The sequence below is a fragment of the Tachypleus tridentatus genome, chromosome 3, assembly GCF_004210375.1.
Source record: "Tachypleus tridentatus isolate NWPU-2018 chromosome 3, ASM421037v1, whole genome shotgun sequence".
Taxonomy (NCBI): Eukaryota; Metazoa; Arthropoda; class Merostomata; order Xiphosura; family Limulidae; genus Tachypleus; species Tachypleus tridentatus.
Window position 1 is genome coordinate 23,587,995 of NC_134827.1, and position 17,391 is coordinate 23,605,385.

General features: G+C 31.5%; 1 protein-coding gene across 5 annotated transcripts in view; it reads left to right on the plus strand.

Moving 5' to 3' along the window:
• The window catches only part of LOC143246536 (protein phosphatase 3 catalytic subunit alpha-like), a 41,017-nt gene that overhangs the window by 11,780 nt on the left and 11,846 nt on the right, over positions 1–17,391 (plus strand). For 4 of the 5 annotated variants that reach the window (XM_076493404.1, XM_076493402.1, XM_076493399.1 and 1 more), the window contains exons 7-12: positions 3,279–3,356; positions 6,493–6,587; positions 6,790–6,915; positions 9,709–9,786; positions 15,136–15,220; positions 15,761–15,858. In XM_076493404.1, coding sequence (XP_076349519.1) covers positions 3,279–3,356; positions 6,493–6,587; positions 6,790–6,915; positions 9,709–9,786; positions 15,136–15,220; positions 15,761–15,858 — 560 coding nt within the window. The remainder of the gene's footprint in view (positions 1–3,278; positions 3,357–6,492; positions 6,588–6,789; positions 6,916–9,708; positions 9,787–15,135; positions 15,221–15,760; positions 15,859–17,391) is intronic. The other variant, XM_076493401.1, reaches the window with a different exon arrangement.

Consider the following 17,391-nt stretch of genomic DNA (forward strand, 5'->3'; position numbering starts at 1 on the left):
TGTATATTGTATTTTGTGTGACCTACAACTAACTAACTGGTTTCAAAAAAGTTGGAGGTTATATAAGTATATTTCCAGAATGGCTGTTGTGTTACTATATGTAACACATGATGTAGATACTCAAATAACTTTTATTGACTTCATTTCGAAGTTTTAAGGCACAATAGCACTACTGATTCTGTTACTCATTATTAACTTGAATATTTAACATTTCAGTATTTTACACATGTCACATTTATTTCGCACACTAATAGCAGTACCCAGAGCTGTTACTTTAATTGGAGTTGTGAATCTTTTTTTATCATAATGGTTAAGTGTTCAGTACATTATTTAATATTTTGACCTGTAGCATCCATAGTTCGCTTCTCATAATAAAATGTTTCACTTAGCCAGTTTATGTTTATAAATGTTTTACTGAAGCGATAATTACAACATCGACAGAAGAGCAATAAATGCACATGAATTGCATTTGAATCAAAACCAATGTCTTTGTATCATCAGAATATCACACACTTGTCTATAGCATAGTGTGATTTGTTTCAGCACTTTGTTTCTTCTTCATTATTAATTTGGGAGTGAAGAAAAAACTAATACCATTTATGAGACTAAAAATATATGTTCCACAACTCAAAGCTCTGATGCTATTGTTTGAAAGCTGTGCTTTACTTACAAAATATTAGTTTATGTAACTGGTACGTTACTGAGATGCCGTTAAAGGTTTTTTTAAAAATCCTTATCAAAGTGTATTAGTCAATTTTTTACAAGTGCAATAACAGCTCTTAAGACTTCATCATCTTGGAATGGTCACTATTCTTTCTCTCCTCTTTCTTTCTGGTTCATACCTGTTTGATTGTTCAAACCCAGATTGACTCCTTTTTTAGCTGTTTGGTGTTCTTTCTCACAGACTTCTTTCAGAGTCCCACCATCATCTATCCTAGATACTCATGTACACCATCTGGTTGTTTCATCTCCTGCTGGATTTTGGCTTATGTTTGATAGCATTCTTCAGTTGTTCTATCTTGAGAAAAATATGTACATTTTTGGAGCTCAATTTTAATTTTCCAGAGTATACTTATTAAAAATCTTCATCAACCTGAGACAATGGAAACACTCTTACTATTTGTTCTGGGGTGTTCCACAAGATTACTTGCAGTATCCTCACAGTATACATATTTACTCAATTTTCTGATCCAGACTGTACCTATTCAATGGATTGTCATGGAAAAACCTAACACCAAGGAAGTGTACTTTCCATCTTCTACCTCATACTTGCTAGCTTTTAAAAATAGCATTTGCATTCTCTCTAGTAAAAGACTAGTTCAGCTGAAGGTTCAGTGGTTATCAGAACACTTCTCAAGGTTCCCCAAACATGACTTTCCCCCTCACATTACTGATATGCCCTCCTTCTGCAGCCAATGTCTGTTCAGTGGGGTTGAGGTGAATGCACACTGCACAACACAAAACTGCCTGATTAATATGCTCTCTTCTGGCAGCTGGAGTTTGTTCCATATAATCTCTTCACATATTAGCTTGCCACTTGCTATCCTTGTGATACATGGGGCTCATTTGCCCCTTCCCCTTACATTCTGGGTAAAGAGTAAAGAGGTGAGATGTAGTCTTCCACGAGTGTGCCTTTATGAAGCTTCTGCCTTTGTTGTCATGCTCCATGGCTTCCCTTCAAGCACTTTCTAAAGAAAGCTCATGTAGGTAAAATTTCATGCTGGTCCCTCCAGCATATTAATATGAGACTGTATTTAGTCCTTGTACTGAAATACATTATTATCTCAGAAATTAATGTATTTCTAATCTGAAAAGTTATTTCTGATAGATACCTCCACACGCATTCTCACCTGGTTTTACAACTTCCCGTGCACCTTTTTTGTTGTGCCTTGCCAAATAATAAAGTTACTATGATTGCAAGTATATTGGGAGGTTGTAATGTACTGGTAGAAGGTTTTGTTGCATGATTATATCATCATGTACAAGTGAAGCTCACATTAAGACACTTCAAATGTTACATGAGTTGCATCAAGGGCTAGTGGTGTGCAAACCTCTTAATCAAGAAGGGTGGCTAAAATGTGTGTGTATAGGTGAGTACATATTAACCTTTAGGTAAACAACAAAAATGCTGAGACAAGCTCATCAAATATTCAGCAAAAGATGATAAAATTCTAACACACTATCATGTTAACAGTTCTTAAAGTATCATCACTCTCTCTTCATCATCACCATTTCTGTCTAAATATTTCCAAAAATGCCAGTTAACATTTCTTAATTACTGTATGCTGTTTTGTTTACAGTCATACACCCTCTCCTCACATATGGGGACTTCTAGAATCCTCTTTTATCAGTTAGTGATCTTGATTATCTAGCTGTTTTCTTGAGTCATACACTCTCTCCTCACATATGGGGACTTCTAGAATCCTCTTTTATTAGTTAGTGATCTTGATTATCTAGCTGTTTTCTTTAGTCATACACCCTCTCCTCACATATGGGGACTTCTAGAATCCTCTTTTATCAGTTAGTGATATTGATTATCTAGTTGTTTTCTTTGACTTCTAGAATCCTCTTTTATCAGTTAGTGATCTTGATTATCTAGCTGTTTTCTTTAGTCATACACCCTCTCCTCACATATGGGGACTTCTAGAATCCTCTTTTATCAGTTAGTGATCTTGATTATCTAGTTGTTTTCTTTACAGTCATACACCCTCTCCTCACATATGGGGACTTCTAGAATCCTCTTTTATCAGTTAGTGATCTTGATTATCTAGCTGTTTTCTTTACAGTCATACACCCTCTCCTCACATATGGGGACTTCTAGAATCCTCTTTTATCAGTTAGTGATCTTGATTATCTAGCTGTTTTCTTTACAGTCATACACCCTCTCCTCACATATGGGGACTTCTAGAATCCTCTTTTATCAGTTAGTGATCTTGATTATCTAGCTGTTTTCTTTACAGTCATACACCCTCTCCTCACATATGGGGACTTCTAGAATCCTCTTTTATCAGTTAGTGATCTTGATTATCTAGCTGTTTTCTTTAGTCATACACCCTCTCCTCACATATGGGGACTTCTAGAATCCTCTTTTATCAGTTAGTGATCTTAATTATCGGTATTTTGATATGTGCAAACTTAAACCTCAGAAAAGCCTTATTAGAAGCATAGCATTTTTAAATCAATACTACTGAATTAAAATAAGTGAAAATGTAAGAATAAGTATATTGAAGTGACTTGTTTTGTCTCAAGTTTAATGGCAGTTTTGTTTTTTCTAACAGCTATGCAGCTTGCTGTGAGTTTCTTCAACAAAACAACCTTCTCTCAATTATCAGGGCACACGAAGCTCAGGATGCAGGGTAAGACAGTTTTTTAAAATGTTAGATGTGTTACATTTGGCAATTTGAAAATTATGACACTAAATAAAATGTAAGTATAGCTATGGGTAAAGAGTATATTTTTGTAGTTTTATTCTACATTTTGTTATATACTTTATTATTGAGTTTTTCCTGTCTGTTGTTGAATAATGCTGCTTAGCTTGTAATGTCAGCAATAAGAAGTTAATACTGTAGCAATTCAAGATTTTAAGAATAATAACTTTTCAAAAGTTTTGAAAATTAGCAGTTTCAGTAGTAGTACAAGTATTAATACATATTAAACTTGTATATGTGTTTGTGTATGTTTTTCCTCAAGCTATTTTTTTTATATACATGTATCTTTTGTCAATAAAATGCAAAGTATGAGAATAGTTTTCAGTTATTGTTTTGTGTGTGTGCGTATATATACCTTTTTGTAAATAACCATTTGAAACACAATAAAAAAAACTGACTTGGAAGTGTTTTGTTGAAAGTAATATGACAATTTAACATACAAAGATAGCCATAATATCTAACCCTGCTTTAATATTTTAATACAAGTGTCATATATTCATTACAATGCTGGTGAATATGTAACTTACAATTTTGTATATTTTATACTCTTTCAGTGGTAAGCCTAAAGGTTTACCTTTTTTTTTTTTTAAATGGGTTTTGACGTGGCTTGGGTAGAAAAAAAAAAAAATCAATCTGTGGCTTTCTGTTTAACAAAAAATAAATAAATATAATATCACACACACACATAGTATGTGGAAATAGTAAACGTTTTAGATATTATAGAAAGTCTCTTTGACTAGTGTTGTTTGTTGTGCGTTATCACAATGGGCATCCTTTACTGCACATATGAGGTTTTAATGACTTACTTTCAAAATTTTTTAATCTACTTTTTTGTTTATGTTATTCCAATTATTATAGCCTAAAATCTTAGCTAAAAGTCCATATTTTAATAGCGTATAAGTTTTAAATTCTTAACTTTAAGGTGATATTTTAAAAATTCCTGAAATTCCCCTAGTGTGAAATATTTTTTCATTGAATTTTCTCTTCTCTCTTTTATCCATCAATCCTCCAGTAAGAGTCATCAAATTGAAAATCAGATCTCTCTTGCCACATCCTTTTTTTAGGATTTGCTAAAAGTTCTCTCCTATTTTTAATTCTATTTATTGCTAATCTATAGAAAGCCAATGTTTTTACCAATGAAATGTGATGTATAATGATGATTTATGGATGGAGAATTGTTAATTTCCCTTTTTGTACAGGCTTCATTCTCATGGAACAGATAACTAGCTTGGATAAATTTGGAAAGCCAGAAAAATTCTGAGAGTTAAGGAAAAATATTTAGTTTATATTTTTTGGTACGTTATTTAATTGAATAAAAATTGAGTGCATTACTACCTTTAGTAATACTACCCTGCTAGTACAGCAGTAAGTCTACAGAGTTACAACACTAAAATCAGGGGTTTGATTCCCCATGGTGGGCTAAGCAGATAGCCCGATGTGGCTTTGCTATAAGAAACACACACATGCTACTTTTAGTATAGAAAGAGTAGGGATAAGTGTCACCAACTACTGACAGCAAGAAGACACGAGATTCAGGTAAGTACTTTATATCGCCTTTGTTCTTTATTTATTATTATAAAATGAATCCAAATGGGAAAATAGAGATCTCTTTAGGTTAGTTGAGGTTAGGTTAAGTAAAATAAATAAATAATGTAATTAAAATGTTACATGAGGCATGAAAGAAACTGCTCGTGGGTAAAGTTATTTGATAGTATAATATGGCTTCCATGTTCCACTAGTGATTTACAACTTATAATGGTGCAAATAGTGGTTGTACATGGGTCAAAGGGCAATAAAACGATAATTCTTGATGGTGAGAAACCAACTTGAAATAAAAATGTATCTCAGAACAACTGGTATGGGTATTAACACTTTTAGTGATAAGGAGAGAACAACGTTATGACCTTCCTAAGTCATCTTAACCTGAAGATGATCTAGGAAGGTGGAAACATTGTTCTATCCTTGTCAGTAAAAGTGTTAATACCAATACCAGCTGTTCTGAGATACAGTAAAAATTTAGTTATGAATAGCTGTATACTGTTACAAGTTTAAAGCTACCTAGGAAAAACTAGTGTAATTTCAAGTTACAATTTGAAGTCATTCTAGAAAGGAAAAATGGTAATTTAAATTTATTTTGATTTTGTGTGTGGGTGTGTGTGATTACAAGGTCTGTAAAATTAATTTATGTAGAGTAAGGGTAGAAAAAATAATTGAGAGAATATAAACTTTTAGTGACAAGAAATGTTTAAAATATAGATAGGATGAATCCACAAATTTGAGATGAAGAAAAGTATTTTTGATCTTAACATGTAAATTACTTTGCAGAAGGACTATTCAAAACAAATACCCGATACGTTCACAGACGAATCTTTAGTAAAAATACTTCATTAGAAAACTGTTTTCACATATAAAATAACTGTAATGTGTACTAAAAGTCTACCAAATTTGGTGAAGATACACATACTGTATTAAAAGCTATAATATTAAAACTATATATAAGTAAAAATGCTATTGAGAGAGTTAATATCTTATTTAATTAACACTTAAGAAAATTTTGAGTAATATGTTGTCTACTTATGCTTGATAAAAAGGAAATATCTCTTTAATTCTATGTTTGAACTTTCACACAGATAAATAGAACTAAGTGCTTAAAGAAATATTTATTTCCATTGATGGCATAATATTTTATAATTTCACATCTGTTTCTGTTGTTAAGTATACTTTGTTTTAAAAATGGGGGAGAACCAAAATATTTATCTAAATTTCTTAGACTTGAAGGCATAAGAGTATGAAAACAAACAAAGGTCCATAAGAAGCTACACACTGGGAAATGAAAATAATTTTCTATTTGCCACCACCAAATCTCATTTACAGAAAACATTTGTGGCTTATTTCAATAGTGTGGATAGTCCTAAAATTGTGAAAATATTAAAGGACTAAGATAGTTTGAGTTGAATTTTTTTACTCAAGTCAAACAACTGGTTTTACCATCTTACATCATGATATGCAAGTATTTATTTACCTGAGATAATTAGAGTTGAAAAATATATTTGATTCCCCTTAGGTACCGCATGTATAGAAAAAGCCAAACAACTGGTTTTCCATCCCTCATCACTATTTTCTCTGCACCAAACTACCTGGATGTGTACAATAATAAAGGTATATTACACATCAGTTGTAACCTGCATTGTGGTGTTCCAGTTTTTACTGGTAAATATGTTAACTTGATGCATGGTAACCAGAAGAGAAGTGTGATGTTTTCTTAACTAGCTCTTAAGAAAATTCCAAATGCATTGAGATAATTCAAGCATAAATATTTTATGCCTTTTGTTTTGGAGATTGAACTGTTTTATAACTTTAGCTGCTGTCTTGAAATATGAAAACAATGTCATGAACATCAGACAGTTCAACTTCTCTCCTCATCCTTATTGGCTACCCAACTTTATGGATGTCTTTACATGGTCTTTGCCTTTTGTTGGAGAGAAAGGTAAGACACCTTTTAGATATTTTTTGAGTTAACTTTTGAAGGCAGGAATTTTAAAATAATTACAGTATTGACAAAGTTTCAATGAAACAAACACGGATTGTTATTCATTTTATCCTTTGTTTTATTCTGTGTTGTACATGCATTTGCTGGCCTGGAATGGCCAGATGGATAAGGCATTATACTCATAATCTGAGGGTCTTGGGTTCGAATCTCCATCACACCAATTATGCTTGCTCTTTCACCCATGGGGGCATTATAATGTGATGGTCATTTCCACTATTCATTGATGAAAGAGTAGCCCAAAAGTTAGCTGTGGGTGGTGATGACTAACTGCCTTCTTTCTCGTCTTACACTTCTAAACTAGGGATGGCCTCGTGTAGCTTTTCTTGAAATCCAAAACAAACCAAATTATGCATTTGCTTTTTAGTAATCAGTTTCTAGTTTGCTATTAAAAGTAGTTATAGAAAGATGAATATATTCCATTAAATGAAATTAAGTGTAAGTAAGGTCAACAGATTTACGAGGGCTGTCCAAAAAATATGCGGACTGTTTGAATTGCGCGGCTCCAGTTGGTTCCAGGGGAATCTGCTTGGTGTCGCTAGGTTTGCACAGATCAGCTGATTACGATGCCACTTCCCGATTGCAGATATCTTCATTTGTGTATTAGCTACGTGGTTTTAAGTGAAGTGCGATTTTTTCATTTGGCGGATTTCAGAATGAATGACCTGAAGGAGCAACGACTTGCTGTGAAATTTGGTGTTAAACTTGGAAAATCTGCAACTGAAACTTTTGCTATGCTTAACACGGCTTACGGTGATGTTACTATGAAGCGTACGGCATGTTTCAAGTGGCATAAACGTTTTAAGGATGGTTGACAGTCCATTGAAGATGATGAGCGTCCTGGACGTCCTTCCACGTCAACTGACGACCCACACGTCGACAAAATCAACACCCTGGTGCGGGCAAATCGACGTCTGACTGTCAGGGAGCTTGCTGAAGAGTGTGGGATATCAGTTGGATCTTGTTACGAGATTTTGACTGAAAAATTGAAGATGCACCTCGTTGCTACGAAATTTGTGCCTCAGAACTCGTGAGTTTTTGGCCAAACACTCGATCACTGTTCCTCGCCACCCCCCCCTACTCACCTGACCTTGCTCCTTGCAATTTTTCTTGTTCCCCAAACTCAAAAGACCCTTGAAAGGAAGAAGATTTGAGACGATTCCCGAGATGAAGGCAAATGCGATGAAGGAGCTGGAGGACATTACAATAGAAGCATACCAGGACTGTTTCAACAAGTGGAAACACCATTGGGATAAGTGTGTGAGTTGGGGAGGAGAGTACTTTGAAGGGGTCCCAGACCTGTAACTTCTAAATAAAGTACATTTTGTTTTATGACGTCAGTCCGTGTATTTTTTTAACAGACTTCGTATTGAAATTTACACACACAAAAAGATAAATAAATCCACATTGATAAATCTGATGTCAGTGGCAGAATTTTCACAGTATTAGTAAATGCTAATGATACACAGAATAATGTTAGTTATCCTTTTCAGAAATAAAAATTAATCATCCAAAAGTCTTCACAAATAATTTGTTTCAAACTATTTTTACTATTAAAAAGTAACTCAGTGTTCAGTCTAACTGAAGTACAGTGGTACCTGATTATAAAGCTGTTACTTATATTTAGATTAGTATATACTCAGTATTGTGATTACCTGATTACTGTACATGGTTTATAAATGTATAATTGTTCTGTATTATTATATTAGATTTATGTTTATGGATAATGTCAAACATAAATAAGAAGAAATTATACATTATTAAAGAAACAATAAGAGTTTCTGAAAGAGTAATAGATAAGGTTTCAAAAATGCAAATTAAGAGGGAGTTGGGTGTCCTGATTGGTACAATATATGAATGGATAGTAGGAGGAAGGCAACGCTCATCTTAAACAAGTTGGACAAACCTCCAGTACTTTTTAAAGAAGTTATTCAACTAAATAAATGCCATTTACTGACAATATTTTGATATCAATACATATTTTTGTTTGTATTTTAATGTTTGTAGCAATTAAAGATAACTTAAAAAATTATAAAGCTGTAAATACATACAGTAATGGGCAGTACGACCATATTCTCTTTCCTCTGTTGTAACACAGGTCTCTTTGCCTCCCACGAAAGTTACATTGTAGCCAGGGGACACAATACTATTAATATTGATATGTATTGCTCAGAAAATGCTTTAATTAACTTTATCATTTTGTTATTAGTTCTGTTAGTCACTCTTGAGGTATGTGATGTGAAAATTGAATTTAAAATTCATTATTTGATAGCATGATTAGTTATTGAAACAGCTTTCTGGCATGAAAAATCAAGGTTAAAGTCATGCCCAATTTCAAGTTCCTGAAAGTTAACTTCCTACGCTTGAGAATGGTATAGTACTTAAAATTTCCACACTTAACAAGCTGTAAATCGTGATAGTCTGTCAGTGTTTTTCTGTTTTGTTAATTATTGCTGAAAGGCTTTAGTATTTTAGTCAGTAAATTTATGGTCCTGTTTATCTATGTATGGAGTCCAGATATTTCAAAAATAATACTTCATCATAGCAAGAGTCAAGATTGCATCAATTTCTGAATCTCATAGAGTTTCTGTGAGTAGATTATATGAAAAACATAAAATAGTTATGCAAAAAATAATATTTTAACCAGATAAAGAACATAGTTTTAGCATGTAGAAGATCATAAATATTCATGAATAATTTTTCAGTTAAGAATGCTTTTTATACTAATTACAGTCACTGAAATGCTAGTGAACCTTCTGAAGATCTGCTCCGATGATGAACTAATGTCTGAAGATGATGATTCTTTTGAAGGTTGGTAATATTCTAAAACATTCATCTCAAATTAGTATCATCACATATTCAGTTTTTTCTATGTAAAGACCAGATGTTTTTGAAATGAACCATGGAATTTGGAAAACAATATTTTGTACAGAGATGTAATAGCACACAGGTTGTTTGTTTTCATGAAAAAACTTACTGTTACTATGCACGAAGAAGTTAGATGACTAATTGTTTTATTATTTTATAAGTTGTTTAGTTGGCAGAATAAACTTGCAAATTTATAACCTATGGTTTGCTTATTTGTAGTAATGAAGCTTGGCTTTGCATTTCTTAATTAATTTGAAAATATGCATTTCATATGTTTTGCATATATATAATTGTATTCCTCTTTCTTAAATAATTTTTAATCCTAAAATCAAAAGTCAGTTGTACTGAAACTAATGGATGTTTTGGACTTCAAAAAATTTTATAAGTGCAAAATAAAACAACACTAAAATTGTCTTTCACAGATTAGAACTTTAGAAAAAATACATTTTTGTGCTCATAATTTCACCTGTTCCAAAGAAATCTTCATTTTAAAAAATAGCTTTTCTCCCATTGATGTCAATATTTGGATGAAAGTCCGTTGCTTTTTGCAGATTAACTTACTGATAGAAGACCTATTTTCACTGCAAAACTAGTCTATACATTTTTGTAAGGCCTAAAAGGCATGTTTTAATCAGTTTTGGTTGTAAGTACAAGGTTCAAGTGTGTTGTCTGCATGAAATTCAAATGTTGTGGATGTAGTCATGACAGATTCTTTTTGAAGTTGAAGAAGTCAAAAAGATAGGTTATCCATAATTCTTAGAATCCAATCAAGGAGAAGAAATTGTAAGAAAAGATATGATCTTCTCACTGTAACCACTTTCATTCTCTTAGATAGTTCAGCAGCTGATGTACTTAACTATGAGTTATTAGACTTTAATCAGTACAAATCCTAAGAAATAATTTGAAAACATTTGTTGTTGCTTATGCTAAGTGCAAAGAGTGTCCTAGGTATTCATTCACATGTTAAAAACCATTCTTGTGATGCAAATAAAGGTCAGAATGGAATATTGCTGAGCAAATATACTCTTTTCTTTGGGAAGAATTTTGATTAACATTTTTGACAGAAGAGATGAAACTCTAAACTTGTGTATAGTTTTATATAATAAATTATTCTAGTAGATTGTTTTCCCCCAAGTTCCATCAAAACATGATGGTTTCTGTATGATTGACTTGTAATTTTAGGATTATTAAGATAACTAAATTCAATAAAAGTTAATATTTGTCACAAATTTTGAAATAAAATAATCCATACATGTAATTTTTAAGAATTAGAGATTTACTAAAGCTTCTGATTTGTAATCATTCATATATCTAAAGTGTTTAGGCACATGATAATTGTTTTCCAACTGCCATTTCTGAATATCAGTTCTTCAGTTTTATAGGTTTATAAATTTAGAAATGCTTTTAATAGTTAAAAGTTAAGCTCAGTTTTACAGGTTTGAATCCTATCTTGTTGTATTAAGAGAACATTTAAGTCAAGTAAATTGTTTCCTTTAAATGTGTAGAAGTATAGACTGAAACTAATTTCAATCCTTTTGGCTGGTTAGGCTTAGGTAATCTACTGGAGATATGCCCTTAACCAAATTAGTAATCTATATTAGGTTTTTATTTCAAATGTTGATTTTTTTTACAACATTAAAACTAGTAATATTTTGTTCTTAAGTATTTTTGTCACTTCCAAATAGTTTGAAATTGATTGGCAAATCAGATGAGCTGTTGCAAGATTCCTGATACTTTAACTATTAAATATAAATCTGCTTCATCATGCTACCAAAAGGTAGTAAGAATAATAAATGTTTTTCTATTAAAAGGTAATAATAAAATTTTATGTATATGTTACAATTTAGCATTAATAGAAAGTCTGGAACTAAGTATCCACTGTGAAAAATTCAGGAAACTTTGGTGTGTTTGAATGATTGTAAATTTAGTAGACACTTGCATTAAGTCAGTCATAAGTATTAAAACTTATGATGCAATAAGTTATTATTGTAATGTACTTGCTGTATGTTACCATTTAGTAAGAAGTATTTGTGTAAATGAGAACTCCAGTATTTAAAAGTTAAAATCCAGTTTCAACCTAATCTGGAGAGGTTCGTTCTTACAACTGCATTTTAGTCATAAATTTTGCAGTTTTTACTTTTATATTCTCAACTTAATAGTTGATATTTTGGTAATAAGTCAAGACTTTTTTTTTCCCCCACATGCAGTAAACACTAGTTAAAAGTGCTACTTATCTTTGTTTTTTTTCCTCTTTACTGTAAGCATCAGTTAAAGGTTGTAATATTGTATTGTTTTAATCCTTGTACCCTAATGTAAAAGTTTGTGTTATGCTATTCAGAAGGAGAAGGTTATGCATGTAAATTTTGAATATTTTTAAGGACTTACAAATACTTTCCTTCCACAAACATTTCTGTTGTTGGCAAAAAAAGAGAGGAATGTACATATAGCCTGGTGTAATTGCTTTTTAAATTACATTTACAATCAGATATTAATTATTTTGGTGGTTTGCAGTTAATCCTATCCAGACCACTAAGTGCCTTTCAGGTGTCAAGTGCACACCTGTGAAGCAACTTCCAAAATCTAAATAAAAATGGTAATTCTAATTCTGTTTCAACAGTTTTACAAGCTATGTTTCATAATTTCATGACAGTTATATAGTGTAATTCATGAAGAAATATGGAAAACACAAATTCATGAATATTCATTTCTGTGCTGCTTTAGGAAAAGTTGTGTATAAACTACATACAATAGAAGTTTTTCAGAACTTTTCTGCCTGTCTCAAAGTGTGTTTTACATTTGATAAGAATCTGTTGTTCTTGAGAATGTTCTTGTCCATCTCTATTTTGTTTTCTGTATCACATGATTTCTCTTCTCTTCTGGTATGGTCCAGCAGCTAGTGTTGTGAACTTTAGATCCATGGTTCTGTAATTTGTACCCTGTTACTGCCAAAGAAAACTACACTCTACATTTGAGGGCAATGGATATGTTATAAAAGTGACAGTCAATTCTCACTATTTGATAAATATAGTCTGTGATTCAATGGTGGGTGATATTCACTAGCTGCCTCCTCTCTCTTCACTTCAAAAGTAAGAAGAACTACCATGGATAGCCCCTCAAATAGTTTTGTGTGAAAATTCAACAAACAATTGAACCTTTCTCTTTTAGTAGTGGTATTCAACTCTTCGGTATATGAATGGTGATGTCACACTATGTGATATGAACAATTACTAGTTAAGAACAGCTTTCAAAATAACTACAGGCAATGTTTAAGTGCTGTTGGGTAAAACAGAGTACAAACTGCATCAGCATAGGGTAAAGAAAATGTGTAGTAATCTACATTTTTTGTGTAATAAAGTTACTACCTGCAGTTCCTGTAAGGATGTGCAAAGGAATCTAATGGAAAATTTAGAAAACATAATAAGAAGCCACAGATTTTGGATTTTTTTTTATAGTTTGTCTAGGCAATTTTTTTAAAATATTTTTTGTGATAAATTATATATTTTTGAAAGAGATGAAAATTTACTTGTATGTTAAGACATTATATGTAAAGCGTATTTAGGTTTAGCAGGTATGATGGGTAATGGCAAAATATTCTGATGACCCACATTCTTGTTTATTGAATATTATTGTCTGATGAATTTGTCAACTGGATTCTGCATAAATACAAGATGTATATAGACTTAGTTTTTAACATATAGCCAAGTGACATGGTGTTAAACCATAATAAATGTGATATTACATGTGGTTGTAGTCCTAGTAATATTACTGAAATTAATATCACTGTGTATGTTATCTTTCCATGTAGTGGTTAATAATCAGACTCAACCATGTTTCTTTAAGATTCACATTATTGTACTAACAAACTTTGTAGTATCTTATTATTGTTTGCAACATTTATTTTTTCTGTACTTGAATATTGGTTTAGAATAACATAAGTTTTTAAGATTTTTAATAAATATCTATTAAATGTTCATAACTTTAAATTTCATTCCAAATACTTCTTTTCCTTCTTCCCTCTTATCCAATGACACGTAAGTTACAGTTTACCTAATTTTCAGTGTTGTGCCACAATAGGTGATAGTTCTTAGCTTGCATGTGCTTCTGTGTAGAGTAGTAGTACATAGAACTGTGAACTGTGGTTGTGATATTTTTTTTACCTCCATGGTAAAGAAACTTTATACATTTGATTAAAGATGTATTGGCATGAACAAATGTAACAAGACTGGTGAATGTTAAATTCAAATTAATGTGTATAAAGAAGATAGTATGCTGAACGTTAATATCATATTGAATATGGTGTTGCACGTAAAAAATCTGTTAAACCTTACATTAGCATGTATTCTTTTTAAAGAACAACCCATTACTTCAGCTGCTAGAGTTAGGTAAGTTTCAGTGTGGAAACTGTGTACAATTTTATTTTGATGCTCAAATTGCTGATTCTTCAATTTTTCTGAGTTTTACCTGATACTTTAAATAAATTCAAATTTTTTATGTGACCCTAGTGTTTCATTTCCTTAGAAATAGAGCAAATAATCTCTCTTCAGTACATTGTTTAAAATTTTATTGAATAGCAAAATAAATTTCTTACACATGGCACGTTCACTAACCTTATTTGTATTGTTATTGTTCTAATTAGTATCCCTTTGGTTATATAGTTGTGTGAATAGCATGTTATGTAATTATGTTAATGAAATTTCTTAACAAACTTTTTCATACAATAGAGAAAAAAGGCTGAAAATAGTCCTAACAAGAACTGAAGGTGGCTTGTGTTTTCACATTTAGTTTCAGTGAAACTTCATAACAGGCTAACGTGAAAGGCAAAAATCGTAAAAAGATGCATTGTTATTGTAAAAGATTAAATGCCCTTCCCAGTGTTTTCCTTCAGTTATAGAGTATCTTAAAGTCAAAGAAGGAGTATTATATTATATATGGAGAAAAAAATTATAAGTAGGTTCTTTTGTTAAAATATCAGAACTGTAGTCACAGTTGCTAAATACTAAAACCTTTGTAACAAAATTATTTTTAAAACTATTTGAAACTCGATGTTAGTATAATTTACATTTCTGTGAGTAAACTTGTGCCTTGTTAAGACTTGCCATTTAACTGCAGTGTACATCTTATGTGATGGTATAATTTTTACTTGCAAAATAAGGAAGAACTCTCATTAAAAGTTAAGGTACATTACACCCTTACTCTGCCAGTAACAACGTGCATATTGTATCTGTAACACCTGTTTTTATAGAATATATCTAATTTAATGTCATATTTATAATGAAATCCTTTTGTTTATAGGTGGTACAGCAGGGGCAAGGAAAGAAGTGATCCGTAATAAAATTAGAGCTATTGGAAAAATGGCTCGAGTATTTTCAGTGTTAAGGTAATTATACTTTGTCACTGGTAGGTCAACATGTGGAATGTCCAAAATGTCTTATAATGTGAAATACTACACAATTTGTATGAAAACTATTCTACGAATAACACACGGACATTTGTATAGCTAGCATGGTTTTTGCATGGAAATGCTAGGGGAAATTGGGAAAACCTTATGATATATGTATTATTGAAATTGTGATATTTTGTAAAGAGTAGGAATTTTAGCATGTTTGTAGCAAATACTTTTGTATATTACTACTACATTTAGTTAAAAAAATTTTCAGTGCAATGCACTTTGTTTTAAATTTCTTTGACTTTGCATTTTATTTTCTAACATGCTGTCTCTCAATTGTTATAAGTAAAAATATATACCTTTCAAATTAGTACTTTTTCTAATATTGTGCATACAGTATACTGTCATATGGTGATTAATGTACAATATAATCTTTCCAGTTTTAAAACATTGTTACAGGTTGTTTGCATACTATAACAGTTTGCTGGTTTCTGTTTTATTTGTGATCTCTGCGATTTGTTGTTTTGCTAGAGAGGAAAGTGAAGCTGTACTTCAGTTGAAAGGCTTAACACCATCAGGAACTTTACCTTCTGGCATTCTGTCTGAAGGAAAGACTTCTATTAAAAATAGTAAGAACCAATAGGATAATTTTTTAATACATAATGAATGTTTGTATTTATGTCAGGCTTATTTTAATTGAAAAGTTTATTGTGTGAAGAAGCTATGATGAAAAAGTAATTAATTCAAACTAAAGAATTATAAAGTGATGAACATAGGTAAATTTTCCCATTCCTTTGGAGCTGAATCAGAATGTCTGTCTAATGTTTGGAAAATATGTTCATCTTTGGAAGAAGTGTGAAATTTGGATAGATAGAGGTTATAATATGTAGTGACTTCAAACACTTTAGAGTAGCAAGTTGCCAGAGAAAAGCATTCCACTGAAATCATTGATATATTGTGGAGATTGGAGTGAGTACATGTTCACCACCCTCTTTTTTCTTAAAGTCCTTGTCTGAGTAATAGATTGTCCCTTTCCACCTATGTGTCATGTGTCTCACACTTGAAAAAAATCAGTAGTTTGTTTTTAAATATTGCATTTTAGAATTAAGAATTACATAGTATTAAAGTATGGATTGTTAGTTTAGACTTTATGCTGTACAAATTGGTATAACATAAACAAAACATAGTTTAATAAAAGCCACTGAAACTTTATGTTATGGGCAGTAAAGGATACCAAGAGCAGAGGGTTAAAGGCTTTTATTTACCTCTTATAGTGTACATATTTATACATTGTATTATTGTTAGGCTTATGGTTATTCTACAGTAGGTGTTTGTGACTTGTTGGTGATAAAGTCAATGATAAAGGAACAGCATGCACTCCACTTGTTTTCAAAATAATATCTATATATGTATTTGAAACTAGTTCAATGTATGTACAACAAATTTATTACACTCTAGAGAACATAGAGATATAATAAACATTACATGGTTCTTTTCTTCTCAAAAGCCTACTTAGGCCCATTCAGTTATTTAGAATTTCAGTTGACCTTTTTATATTTCTATTGCACTAGTATTCTGTGTATAAGTTATTTACAAGTTTAATGAGAGTTATCACAATCATATACAACTCTTTCAGTAATTGTTTGGTTTTATTTCTTCAAAATATCATTAGCTCCTTTTGTCAAAGTGTACTCAAGTTGATTTAATTAGTTTAGAAACAGTCTTTGATGGAATACATTTTTTTTCCTCTTCTTCTTCTGTTAGTCATGTACATTAAATGTTATACCTATGTTGATTTTTAGGCCCATCACTTCTACCATAGCTAAACTTCATAGGAAACTTTTCCTGGACTGTGACTTTATTCTCCTGTTGTGTTTGTCTGTGTGTTATTTCCCACTCATCTCGTACTATTTATATGTTTATTACTAAATTATCTGCTTGCTATATTCTTTACACCAATATGTTACAAACACAATTTCCAATTATCACCTTCTTTCAACTCTCCTATAATAAAAAAAACCACAACAATCATACAGTATTCATTCACAGAAAAAACTAAATGAAAATATATACACTAAACACTTTTATATCATGACACTTAGAGACAAGTACAAAACCCTATAATCTGAGTATTTTCAAAAGGTGAGACTTTCTTCATCAAA